Genomic DNA, 14,336 nt, shown 5'->3' with positions numbered 1-14,336 from the left:
TTTTTTAGGTTGTTTAGGGGAATCTTTTCCAGGTCGGGAATTTTTTTTTATAAACACCCTGACACACACAATAAAGGTGCTTTGTAAATGTGTGTATATTTGTGTGTTTGTGCGCACATTAAACATTAATAAACACTTACCCTCTAGTAAATCTGATGCAGAGCCCAGGCAGTACTCCATCACCAGCTAAAAAAAAGTATACAGTTACAGCTGAATAAATAATCATTCCCAAAATCTTCTTTACAAAAATCTTGAGGTCAAGTTTGTGCAAAATCAAAGTTGTTTTAGGCTGCCAACTTGTCACATTCTGATGCTTGCAATGAATGTAGTACTTGTTACAACATATGCAGAGAAACAGTAGACTGCAGCTAGGAGAGGAGAAAAATAAATAGAATGTAGGAGGAAAAGAATCAGACAAAGAGGAAGGGAGGAAAGAGGTGAAGCTAACAATATTGCAAGACTGATACAAAGATAGAAACTAAAAAAAAAAAAGAGTTGGCGGAGAAGGATCCACTCACCCAGGCAGTGTTGTCTTTCAAGTAGCATCCTTTGTACTCAATTGTGTTTGGGTGTCGCAGCTGTCCCAAAAACTTGACCTCCTTTATGATATCCTGCCACTTCTGCCAAGAACCAAGCCAGACACACAGATGGTTACACACTAAAGGTACAATCACAGGAACCCTTTAGGAGGCATTGCTGTGACTTTGATTGCAATGGTGCAGCTGGCCTTTCTGTTGTAACCACTTAAATGGACATTATGCATCAGATACTGTCATATATAGATAGACACAATATTCATTAGCAGTGGAGCCAGAATAAATAAAAATCAGAGTGATTAGATACAAAAAAAATGTATTGATAAGCAACCAAATAGCCTCAGGTAATTAAAACAGCGTTGTCAAGAGTCACACTCTTGCATGACACTGATAAAAGACATCACTCACAGTTTTAAAAAAAGAGATTAATGTACTGCAGAGATGTGGAATAGTGAATTGTGAAAGCTGTGATCACACATATTGCTCCTTCTGAAATAATCTTCAGCATAAACCTTTTCTGTGATTTGCCTGAGGGAAGCACATGTTTTCGTGCAAACTTTGCTTCTGGTGGTGGGTAATTATTTTTAATCATTTTCACATTATCTCTGTTCCTTCAGGGTAATTAAGCCCCACAAACGAGACTGCTGCACAAGCTACTGTAGTGTCAACATTTTGGGTGACTATCATCAGAGAATGACATGATGCAGTTTTTTTTTTGTAATTGAGCTCCTGTTTTCAGTGACAATAGATCTGTCTAATTCTAAGATCTAAGACTGTCTAAAGTAACTTCCTGTTAGTATGAGATAACCACCAAATAGAGTTGATATTTTTACAGTAGCATTTGTTTTTTAAAATACTTTTTCTTACCTCTGCAGTCTGCTTGCCATTATAGGACATCTTTTTGATGGCCACCACCTCGTTGGAGTAGGAGTTACGTGCCTTAAGAGGGAAACAGAGGGATAAGAATGTACTAGAGACTCTCACAAAATAACAACTTTTCAAAATGTATTCATGTCCCCTGGCAATAGGAATCGTCTGCAATCATTACAACTGTGTATATTGTAATTTATTACATACTTTTACACATGCCTTTACTCATGGGTACTGACAGGAGCTATTGAGTTTGTTGACAATACACAGAGAGACATGTATATCTGTTTTTGTAAAGCGTTGTTACAGAGCTTCATAACAATGTAATAAATGTTAATGTACGACTTATGACATGACATGAGTTGCTTTTCTTAGCACTTTGCTTTAACTCCCCTTTTCAACATTCATAATGGTTACCCAGAGGTGAGCTGGATAAATTCTCTACATGCAAAACACTATATCACAAAGCACAAAGCAAATCATGTACAATGCAGTGACAGTGCAAAAACATATTCTCTCATTTGAATTTAAACAAATTTCCACCTGATCAAAGCACTAAGCAACATGATTAGAGGAAGCCTGCAGGTTAATGATATGTGGTTATTCTGCAGCTACTGTAAGTGCTTGAATTCTCTGTGCACATCCACATTGCCATGCTAAACCCATGGTGTTAACCTCAAAGGCTTTTGCCCTCATGGACAGCTCCGCAGCGGCTCAGCCTAAGCCCTTATCTCGGCTTCATCCCACTTACAAATGAATGGGAATTTCATGTCGAGATTCAAATGGAATTACAGTAACAGCAGGCAACACAGTATTCCCATTTGACTTTTTTTCAGATTCATCTGATCCATATGATTGCTTGTCAGTTCATGTATAAAAGCATTTCCCCCTGGATTAGTTTATAGAAACTTGGCTATAGAGAAAAGGGGGAAACAAACATGGAATGCTGAAATATTAAAATTCATTCAGACTAATTGTCATTGCAAGAGAAAAGGAAGTGTATCAATAATTACAATAGGCTAATTTATCCAGCATTAGCTATAGTGCTGAGTTCAAATCCCTGGATGATAGGCCTGCAAACTCAGCAGGGGGAATTCCCCTTGGTCTCTTCTATTATGGAGTTCCTCCTTAATCTCCCCATGCATAAACTATGGCTGCACATAAAACTTAATTAATTTAGTTACTATGCATGCACATAGAGTACGAGAATACGAACACATTTATGGACGTAGTCAGTGTACCTCCCTGCCTTCATGCAATGAACTTGCAGCTATATTGTAAAGTTAAGCGGTATATGTAGGATATATACTCCTTAGATGTTTGAAAACAAAATCAAAGTGCTGTAAAATGACGGCTTATACTATTAACTGTATCAGTGGTTAGTACAGTTGTCTTAACTACAAAAATAACCAAAGTTTCCAGTGTGTGAATTCCCAGTTTCCCAATTCTCTCCCAGTGAGTTAAATGCAAGGTCAAAACTTCTGAAATATTTCACTTTGATTTTCAATTAAACTTCTGTGTCCTCAAACTGGCTAGCTGCATTAATCCAGATTAGGGAAACTGAAATAAATATCATATGTTCATGTGTGCAGGCATCAATTGTTAGCAATAATCTTAATAAGCAGGGAGTTGTTTGCAGCCCTTTGTTTTGCCATGGGTTTTGCCTCTCAGGAAAAATCAGGACTAGTCATCCTTCTGACTGATGGTTATTGGGACTTTACACAGATTGTGATGATGATTTTTCTGCAGGAAAACTGCAAATTAACATAATCAAACACCAGAATTCTTATCAGGTTTCTTGTTTAAAGAAACTAACTCATAATTTTATATGAATGAAATTAATTAATTCCATTAACAATATCATGATTAACATTTAATGAAAATAGATATGAAACCTATTTGTAAGCATATCCATAATTCCAATGATTACATTTAGGAGAAAGTGGTCTGATAAACTGTTATGGGCTGCTTTCACCAATGCTGCTCAGGCTAACATCTAACGCTAGCTGTGAACCAGTTGTAATGCCAACAGAATAAGTGTGTCAGTGAGCACAGAGCTGGCATCAGGGCAGGATTTAGTCGCACATTGAAGACTGTTAGCCAGACGGACATTGGCACTATGGCTACTAGTAATGGATTGGGTCACTGTGTGTGTGTCTGTGTGTGTGTGTGTGTGTGTGTGTGTGTGTGTGTGTGTGTGTGTGTGTGTGTGTGTGTGTGTGTGTGTGTGTGTGTGTGTGTGTGTGTGTCTGTAAATGACATAGGGATAGAAGAGGATCATAAAGCCCTCCCTGCCAAGAAAATCCTGCCCCACTGAGAAAATCCTGCCCCACTGTCTACAGCTCCTGCTTTCTATAGCAAGAAACAGCTGTCTAAGGAGGGAGGGAGGAGGCTTTATTGCCCCCAGCCCTACATCTGGAAGAGAGGAGATAGATGAGGAGAGGAGACGAGGCAAGAGGAGAGGAGACTAGAGGAGAGGAATAACGGAGGAGGAAAGATGAAGAGAGGAATGAACTGACTATGACAGGAGAAGGAGAAGCAAAATGGAGAGTAGAGACATGTAGCATGCTTTCACCCCCCCTCGACTCAGCTTTAGAATCAAAGGCTTGATGGGTAATTAGTGATGATGAGAGTAATAAGAAAGGCTACAGAGAAAGTGCTGCGAGGGAATCTGTTTCCACTTAATTGCATTCAAAGAGCTCATAATGTAGCAGAGGTTATTCTTACAACGAGTACAAATCAGTTAATCAATAAATGAATATGTGGGGTAACTAATTAATATATACCGTAAATCATAGCTATACTTAAGTATTAATAATTATCATCTAGTAAGGAGCCCCTCATTCATATTTTGTCTATATAATACAAATTCCACCACCAACTGTATCACTATTACAGCTTTGTTGATTTACTCTCCATGGGATAACGTGTGGAGCTTTTCAGTTTTTCAAGTTATTATTCTAAGACTAAAATGGCCATGAAAACGGCTTAAGACAATTTTCTCATTAAATATCCAATGCAACCAAGGATATGTAGGATGTAGGATGTTGAATGTGAGGGTTGTGCAATATGTCAATATGCAGCGGCTGTAAGAGGGTGTTTATGTATGTGCAAATTGTATCATGGAAGTGTTGTGTTTCTGTGCCATGTGTGTGTTTTTCTATGCAGTAACTATGATTTGTTCCCTCTGAGTTAAGAGCAAAACATTTATGTTAGGGATATTAAAGTGTATTTTATGTCATCTTATCCAGTCTTAGTTTATATTGTCTTTGTCTTGAACAAAAAACATTTGTTGAATGGTTTAATTACAGTTTAGATTAAGTCCTTCAAACTGTGTTTAAAACCTTAACAAAGCACTTACAAAGTAGACGGCCCCAAAGCTGCCATGTCCGATCTCATGCAGGTCACAGAAGACGTCCTCAGGGTCATCTTTAAAAAAGAGGTCGGCCACCTCGGGGTCCTTCGGCACCCCTTTCCGTGTGGACGACGGCATTATGAGCTGGACATGGGCTAGGCCTCAGGTACCTTGCTCACATACACACTGCTGTTGCTGCTGCTTCTGCCTCCACCAGATGTCCACGACGGGCCCGGCATTGGCCAGCTAGACATAGAAGAGGGAAGAGGACAGATTATGATCTGATGATGTTTTTATTGGTGTGCACTGAGGTGGACAAGATTGTGACATTTGAGTCATTTCCACTAACTCTGCAGAACCTTTTAATTTGACACCAAGCTGTCGACGGGAAACTTAAACAGATCACTACCTCTGTAAAAAGGAAAAGTTATATGATCCAAGTAAGAACATTTTAAAACATTTATAAAAATATGAAATATTATAACATTTATGAAAAGGATTAAGAGTGAAACAATTTATTATTTATGAGGTTGACCAGTAATATAAATTTCAGCATTTAAAGCAGTGACACACACGCAACAACTCAGGTGTTCATATCCTCTCGACACTGTTTGATCTAATGCTGCTTCAAAAGCCCTCAAAGGAATGCCCAAATGTGTGTGTGAGCATGTTTTGAGTGTGTGTATGTCTGTGTAAGTCAGGCTTTCTATGACTGTGGTTCTGTGTCTCATAGAGAGTTCATAGGTGATAAGCAGGAAAAAAGACAGTCATATGATGACTGCTAGCTGTCTGGTCCTGCTCATATAAGTCACAGTCACACTTGCTCATGCAAACACACACACATACAAACATATAAACTCATACACACACTCGTACACAGCCAGACAGACACACACTTGACAGCTGAAGCTGAGTCACTGATGCATCATGTCCACAAATGCACAGTGTAACAGTTGCCTGTGTGCGTGCAGACACACACGCTAACACTAAATGTTTTGTATCACAAGGCTGCAGCCGGGTTGTCAAGCGTGTATGCATCCCGGACACCCTGCTCCAGTTAGCTTCACTGCACATGCATCACATAGTCGCACACATGCATACAGACACACACCATCTCTCTCATTTTTTTGTGTCTCTTCCCCTCTCTCTCCCTCTGTTTCTGTCTTCCATGAAATCTCTGTTCACATCAGCCAGATGCAGCAAGCAAATCTGGCTCCAAAGGCCAGCCCCACACAGAGCAGGCTGACATACAGGCAGAGGCAGCAAGACACAATGGCACACAGGCCAAGACACTAAGCATCAGCATCACCCTAATCCCTTGCTCTAAAAGGGATCTAAGCCATCACATCCACTCCAAAAATATCAGTCTTAAAGGCAAAGTCCTGTGCCCTCTGTTCCATGGCACCAGAAGCATAAAGATGAAGTCTCTAGGCTTTGGGGGGCTTCTAAAGCTGCACTCTTTCATCGAGGATTCAAGCAATAAGTTTACTGGAATTATTGAGATTATTCCCCTAGTGTCAACATGATATTAATTTCCTGTTAGAAATATCTGCACATTGCGCTTTAAAGCTCAATTATAGCCTTAAAGTGACTTTGCTCCCTCAAGTAACTTACTCTACCCAAACTGAGTCAGCACAGTTTATACTGTACTTTGGGTCAGGGTGTGATATTGTTTCAACATGGAGCCACAGAGGTGCCTTTTATTGTGAAGTATGAAAATTCTGTTCTTCAACTATTTACTTTGAAAGATTAGAGAAGCTGTTTACAGAAACTGTAAATTTGTCACTGCAGCGAATATTACGAAACTAAACACTATTTTAAACTGTTATAAGCTAACGGGACAAAGGAAACTCTCCAGAGGACTGATAAACTTTAAGTATCTAGACTTATCTTTAATTATCTAGTATTGAGTATGTAGATGAAGATTGACAGCCGTAGTCTGAACCTTGGCTGACTGTTTTGGACCTTTTGTATGTGTAATGCACGATTCTGAGTTAAGACACAAGTCCTAAAAATCAGGACAAATGTCTGATTCGAGTCCATGTCTTGGACTCCAGTACTTCCACAGCGCTTAGCATGATAGATAACATGGAAAGGTTCAGCATCAGATGTTTGAGGGGCAGTCATACAAGACACAGATGTTGAGTGTGTTAAACATAATCTGCTATAGTCAGTTATCTAGTAACTTCTAGTATGTGAAACATCATTCGTGCTTGTTAAACAAACAAAGCCTTATGATCTTACTGTGTAATAACGTATAGATAACGTAAGGAAGTTCCGTAAAAACTACAAACTTTTCCATATTTGCTGTCAAATTTCCCATACACTTAAGCAAACCTTCACCCTCTGAATTGACAGTCAGTCTCACCTGAGCTGCATTGCTGGAGGTTTCTTATCACTTTGCTTGTGCTGTTGTATAAAGACAGTGATTGACTTTACATTTGTATGAAATGCAACTAAATTTAGTTAACATTGAATCTTAGACTTTAGAGAGGTATACAGATTTTCACACCTTCAGCACAGAAATATCAATAGACCCTCCTTAACAAACTTAAATGTTAGTGAAGTTAAGGGCCCTGACACACCACACAGACGGCAAAGAACTAGTGGTGAAGAAGGCCGCCTGTGGCGTCGACGCCTTTTGTCATGGCCAAAAAGAACACACCTCAAAGACTACAGCCAACAGTCAACCACCACGTACGTTCCGCGCATGCGTGAGAGGCAATAACTCTCCATGCCAGCAGGCTGTGGTAGTCTGTAATCGTCATTCCAAAAAGGGGAAACCGGAAGAGAACAAGGGAGAACGCGGATAAATAAACCGTTGTTGTGATACGAGAAGACAAGTTTCTCACCGCTGTTGCTCGTTATATGGGTACTTCTAATCGAGAATAATGTCTGATAAAAAGTTGAAAACGGCACTGGTGTTGTCAGTGGTCTTTTATTAGTGACACAAGAAAAGAAGAGGCGCTTCCTTATTTCTTCTCGTGCACTGGCTCTCCTGTTTCGCTTAGCTGAACAGCCAATCAGAGAGATTCCGACCCCCAACCACGCAGGCGACGGCTCACACCGATTCTACATGTGGGATCGGCCAAAAAAAGGCCAACTGGGGGGTACGGGAAGTAACGGAGCTGGACACAACGCAAAAACTAGGGCGACGACTGATCACCGACGGCCGATGGTCTCCTTGGTGTGTCAGGGCCTTAAGAAAACTGGAGAAATCACAGTTTTTAAGAGGAGGGGAACAAAACAAATATACTAACCTAGAAGTTGTAAAATACAAGACATGCAGAACATTCAAGGTCTGAAGTAGGGCCTAACACTTCACTATATTCCTACCCTAAATAACAACATATTTTTATTCTATACTTTAATTGTTTCCTTTATCTTACTGTATTTAAGTTGTCAACAGGAACAGTGCTGTTCTACTTAGTATTTTTGCCTTAGTCCTTTGCTATTTTCTTTGCACCAAAACACCAAGTCAAATTCCTTGTACGTAAGTGTAAATATACTTAGCAAAAAAACCCAACTCTGATTCTGATTTCATTTTTAACTTAGGGAATACTAATGATAGGCTTAAGGATGTGATTTTGTCAGGGATATCTTTGTTTCCATAAGATATTATCGCCTCAACAGGTGAGGGCAGTGTGGTGGCCAAATACAAGGAAACATTTGCTTCCTACTTGTGAACCTCAGCTTATGGAAGTGTTCTCTAAAGCAAGATGCTTTATAAAGCTACAACATCACATCTCAGCTTTGGGAATCACAGCCAGTTAAACTATACCATGACTAAAGCGGACTAAAGCTAATTTCATGGCATAAGGCTTTGATTTCTCTCTAAGAATGCCAAGGGACGTGCCTGGAAATCACGGTGGGGTTGTCACATGAACATCAGGCATGGTTTCAGTTCAGCCGCTTACATAATGTGAAAGATCACATATACAGGCTTACATGCTCACCACCTCAAGGCATTTTGAGAAGCATGAAACCCCTCAGCTAAGACATCTATGGCTGTGACGGAGGTGTGACTAATGATGAATGAATAGCAGAGTACAGCAAAGCAATGTGACTGTAGCTATATATACAACCTGTAGGTTGCAAGGTACTACACATAATAGTTGTGGTATGAAGGAGTTAAATGAAAAGCACTGCTATAAAGTATTAGAAATGTTGCTTTTTAGGTTTTTCTTTAATGCGTCATGGACCTGTACTTGTCCTCTACTTCTGCATAGTGCCTTATTAAAGCTTAAAACTAAGACATTCATGTAAACACAACACAACTTAATCTTTGCAAGAGGAAATGTAGTATAACTTTACTATGTGTGTTTGTTTATGCATTCCTTATTGTGTATTTATGTTGTTGTGTGATTTCTATCTATTAACCAAAGAAAAGAAATATCAAGAATTGAGTTTCCAAGAGTGTTGGTGAATATAACATGTGTCTGTTTGCATCAGCCTGTGTGTTCCCCTGTGTGTTCATCTCTCCTGCTCTCCAAATAACATCCTTACACACACACACACACACACACACACACACACACACACACACACACACACACACACACACACACACACACACACACACACACACACACACACACACACACACACACACACACACACACACACACACACACACACACACACACACACACACACACACACACACACACACACACACACACACACACACACACACACACACACACACACATTTTGAGAGAGATACAAGAGAAACGGTTCAATACGGACCTATAGAGTCACAGACAAATAATTTAAAAGAAGATCTAAAGCCCAATGATGGAAGGATTTGATGAAGGAGTAAAAAAAAAAAATGGATATAAATGGAACAAATGAACACTGAAGCCATGTGATCCCTCTGGAGACTCTGCACACCTCCCTCTCACCCTGATTTTCACTCTTCCTCCTCCTCTCATTTCTTCTATTAGATGTGTGAAGTGATGCAATGTATCAACAACAGGTTGTAACATGGTAGGCATGCTAAAGCTGTTACTAGTCCAGCAAAGCACTGTGTTTGGACAGTCTGGTAGGAGCATGTGTGTATGTGTGTGTGTGTGTGTGTGTGTGTGTGTGTGTGTGTGTGTGTGTGTGTGTGTGTGTGTGGTTACTTTGGATCTGTAAATGGTATTGTGACTAACAGAGAGCTGATTAGGGAAATGGCTTAGAAAGATTAAATGCAAGTGTGTGTGTGTGTGTATGTGTGTGTGTGTGTGTGAATTATTTGCTACATGTGCATTACTACAAATCCATGCCTGACATTGTACTTATGTGCAGGTGTGCATAAGGTGCTCGGGTGAGTAAATGAGACGGCATGTGTGGGGTTTACTGTGATGGTGCTACAAGATTTGCTGTTTACAGTAACAATGTATCATAAAAACAAATTATATGTAAAAGAGATTTATGCTTTTCTGGCCCGACTACATACACGCACACACTCTAGGATCAAATATTTTTGGGAAGATATTAAAAAAGGATTTCATACAGAAAGTCTTTAAAACGATAATCTCAAAGTTTTGACAATTTCTAAATGGATCATGAATTTAGTGTTTCCCTGCATGGGATTCTGAGTGCATCAAAAATAACCCCATAAACAGAGAAAGGCCGATATCCAATATTTCAAATAGGCTAGTACTGCATTGTAAAAGACACACATTCCTATCTTGAGACGAGAAGTTGTATCTGTACATGAACATATGCAATCATATACATGTGTTGAATGTGGGCCAAAGTTCAACATGCGCAGTTACACAAGAAAGACAAGGAGAATGTACTAACAAACCACCCCCAGGCTTCCTGTTTGTGCAGTTATTACTAATTGATGTACCAACATGTTGTTGCAGGACCAAGTCCATCAGGCTGCTGGATATGGCTGCATACCATGTGACACACCAGACATATTTAAATAGGACACTGCATGCATTGTATTTTAATAGCAATTAAATAGGAGAAATAATTATACACAATGGAAATGTGGAAACAAATAGCTTACTCCTGTTCTAATATTTTTACTAAATCAGGGTTTACCTAGATGTTCAGGTTATGAAAAAAAATCTAATCATTGATTCAGTTTAAAATAGTTAGTAGTTTAAAGATTCAAGTTCTTGTAAATGCTGCAGCCAGGGATGGTTTAAGTTGTATCTATTTTTGTGAGTGCAAGGCTGACACATAGGAGACAAAGGAGAGAACATTCAACGAAGTCATTCTCTAAATGCTTTTATGGACGATAAAAATGCATGAAAATATTCCATCAGTGAGTAATTTTTGATTAATTCTTTCAGTTCTCTAACACTTTGCTCTCCTCTTTGTAACTCAGTTCTTTTATCAACTTCTTTAAAGAAAAGCTTTGATCAATAAGAAAATCAGAATTTCATATCCCTCATTTTTCTCATTTAGCATTGTCTCCTGGGCTTGCTATAATCTATTCAAATCCCATGACAGCATTAGTGAAGTGCAGTGACTGCGTATGCTTCTATACATTCTATATGGTAGGAAAGTATGCTCTTGTGTATTGGTGTTTATATTTGAAGAAATACTGTACATGTACAGGTTAAGCAAGAAAATTATTTCTGCCATGCCAGCGAAAGGGATGGAGTGTCCATATGTGTGTGTCAGTGATGTGTGTGTTTGTGCGTGTATAGCCGGGGGGGGGCTTAACAGCTTACTGGACCCCCTACCAGCTTTAGGCAGGAACAGGAATTAGGCAGACTGTGGGAATTCTTACTGGGATTAAAATCACCAGCTCTAATCAGAAATAGAGAGAAAAAAAGAACTGGTAAATCCTACAAATTGTGAGTAAAGACGTAGCATGACGGCAGTGTGTGTATAGGAGAAAAATAATACAAATTATGTAATGATTCTGTCACGTTTTCTAATCATGTTATAGACGTTATAGAGAGCAGGCTAAGAGCTTTGGATTCTGTGTGAATGATTCAATGTATATCCTGTATATGTAGTGAGTGAGCAAATAGGCCTGTATCAAACACATTCAGGAAAAATGGAAATCCCTGCACTTTAGTAATCATGTCTAATAAAAACTTAAAGAAAGCAAGCAGATAGAGCCTCAGATCTCAGCAGAATGCAGGGTCCCTTGAGAGTTTTCCATGCATGCGTGTGTGCATGTCTCCTGCATGGCTTTAAATGGGTCAAAATCTTGTCAATGATATAGGCTTATAAATGCAGTTGTATTGTATAGACTTAAGTCATCATTTTTTAAGGATAATATCTTAGAATATAAAATGTATACTAAATTTTTTGGTACACTGTTCCACCCCTCACTCTGGCTGCCTACTCTTACAGTGTAACTTAAGTAGCGTGGATATGATCTCTCATGAGAGGTACACAATGCTTTATGGCACAAGGTTATGGCAAACGCCACTCTTGACAGTCAGTACAGGTGATATTGATGGAGGAAGAAGGAGAGAACACACACACACACACACACAAATAAATCACATTTTCCTAAATTGTCTTTCTGTTCTTGGGCAGTGCAGTGAAGCCCTGGAAACTAGAGACACAAACTCAATGAGTACACAATGCCATTGCCCTCCAAAGAGATCTAATCAGGCAAAAAAAGTGCGAACACCTGTTCCAACTTTGACCCCGCAGGGACTTCAAGCTACAATGAGCATTCTTGTGGACCTGATTTTGAAATATGACAGCCCTGGCTGGTTTGAAATTCACAGGTACTCTGCCCTCAGGGTAAGGCATGTGAGACAAAGTCCAGCCAATTGAAATCAGCCCTTGGTCGATCTATAACCCAAATTGTTCCCCTTCACCACACTCTGTCCCCACAAGCTCTTTTGCCAATCAGGGTGTGACTCAACAACAAGATTTGCCCACAGCACAGAAAACTCACACATACATGCCTGGCTTCCCATTGAATCCAATCTTTGCTGTTGGCTCTGTGAGATGATGACAACCAGTTGAAAGATGTATTTTTATATTTTTGCCCAAGTCACATAATAAAACTATGGACACATTTCAGCCTGCCTTCTAAAATTCTAAAATATTTTCTAAGTAACAATCAAAATATCAGCATCTAGAGGATTATTTTGTTTACCCCTTTCAACAACAAATTTGAATTTCTTGACAAACAAAAAAATACACAAAAAAGTCCACACTTTACTTAAACAAACTTTTTTTAGGTCAATAATGTCATAAAAAAAATATCAAACCTCCAACATAAAGTATGCAACAACTAACCAGCACATTCAAATGTAAACACAAATATTCAATGTCTACTTAGCTGCATGAACAGTCAAACCCATTTATGTTGAAAAATATCAACCAAAATATCCGGCCTCTAATTTTTGCATATGCTCCCAACAAGCAACCCCTTATAATTGTGTGGCACAGAGAAACTTTCAGACTCCGCTTTACTTCAGTGTGACAGAGGAATGGTTAGCTATTATATAAATCAGAGAGTTGGCAGGGCAGCTAGCTTACATTTGAGGCAAATAAGCAAATCCAACTCCATCATGAAAAGGAATATGAAACTCACACACAAATGCTGTAACTGTATAAAAAATGAAGTGCATGGTGACTCCATTGGTCTGTCTATTGGCTGCTTTTAAGGATCAAGAATGAAGATAGAGAAGACAGCATAAGATAGAGTCATGTGTGTAACCTACCTGTAGAAATGTGTGAAGACGCTGTCCAAATAACCTGTCTCCTTCTTTGTCTACCTTCTTAGCTTCAGTGCAGTGTAGACTTCTTGTCGACTTTCTCCATGGCTGGAATAATACTGTACCTGAAGGTAAAAAGAAGAAGAAACAAATAATGAACATTCATCTTCCTCAAATTTTCTAAAAAGCCACTCTAGTAGTTGGTCCTCACTGATGTCAAGATGTCAGGGCTTTGGACTAAACAAGGTATTTGACGCTTGGGGGAAAATTGGTCCGAATAAAAGAAAAAAAAAATAGTATATCAAATACCAAATATTAAAAATCAAAAATAATTGAGCTTTAAGTTATGTCAGCATTAGTTGCAGCCCTGAATGTGACTCTGATATGACACTTTCTTATTTTAAATGACAGTGACCATAATCTAATCTAAGTCCAACTTCTGCAAATTTCTGAATGTAAGAAAAAGGTGAACCTCCATTCTCATTTTGTCTCAAACACACAGTATGCCTTTTCAAAGAAGATCAAATGTCAAGGCTAGAATTATCTATAAACATCTGCGCTGTAGTTTATACATTTCATATCATGTGACATGTTGTCAGATTTTAGAAGAACTTGTATGATAGCTTTACAACACAAAAAAACTTGCTGCTTTGCAGCTCACAAAATACAAAAGGAACGGCATGAAAGCAGTGTCCCTCCAGTTAAAAAAAAAACATTCAAATTTCCTCACCAGTAGCAGATGGTGGAATGATTCAACACCGGCTAATGAAAACCTCTTTCATGACTAACAGTTATTATCCTCTTAACAAGACCAGGATCCAGAACCATGATCCCTTCTTTAATCAGCTTCAGAAAAGATGACACCTCCGCAACAGAAGGTTTAGAGGACATGTGGTCTCATTTATTGGAAGCATTGCCAAACTCACTGTCATT

The 14,336-nt window shown here is 39.0% G+C and overlaps 1 protein-coding gene across 3 annotated transcripts in view; it reads right to left on the bottom strand.

The window, feature by feature from the left end:
- taok3a (TAO kinase 3a) overlaps positions 1-14,336 on the bottom strand; it is a 77,511-nt gene that overhangs the window by 28,169 nt on the left and 35,006 nt on the right. For all 3 annotated transcript variants that reach the window (XM_020636604.3, XM_065948090.1, XM_065948095.1), the window contains exons 2-6: positions 13,410-13,528; positions 4,768-5,007; positions 1,404-1,475; positions 519-620; positions 141-186 (exon numbers count right to left, since the gene is read on the bottom strand). In XM_020636604.3, coding sequence (XP_020492260.1) covers positions 141-186; positions 519-620; positions 1,404-1,475; positions 4,768-4,899 — 352 coding nt within the window. In that variant the 5' untranslated portion in view covers positions 4,900-5,007; positions 13,410-13,528. The remainder of the gene's footprint in view (positions 1-140; positions 187-518; positions 621-1,403; positions 1,476-4,767; positions 5,008-13,409; positions 13,529-14,336) is intronic.

The sequence above is a fragment of the Labrus bergylta genome, chromosome 2 (assembly GCF_963930695.1).
Source record: "Labrus bergylta chromosome 2, fLabBer1.1, whole genome shotgun sequence".
NCBI lineage: Eukaryota > Metazoa > Chordata > Actinopteri > Labriformes > Labridae > Labrus > Labrus bergylta.
The sequence above is the reverse complement of the archived record's forward strand: the minus strand, read 5'-3'. Positions and strand labels throughout refer to the sequence as shown.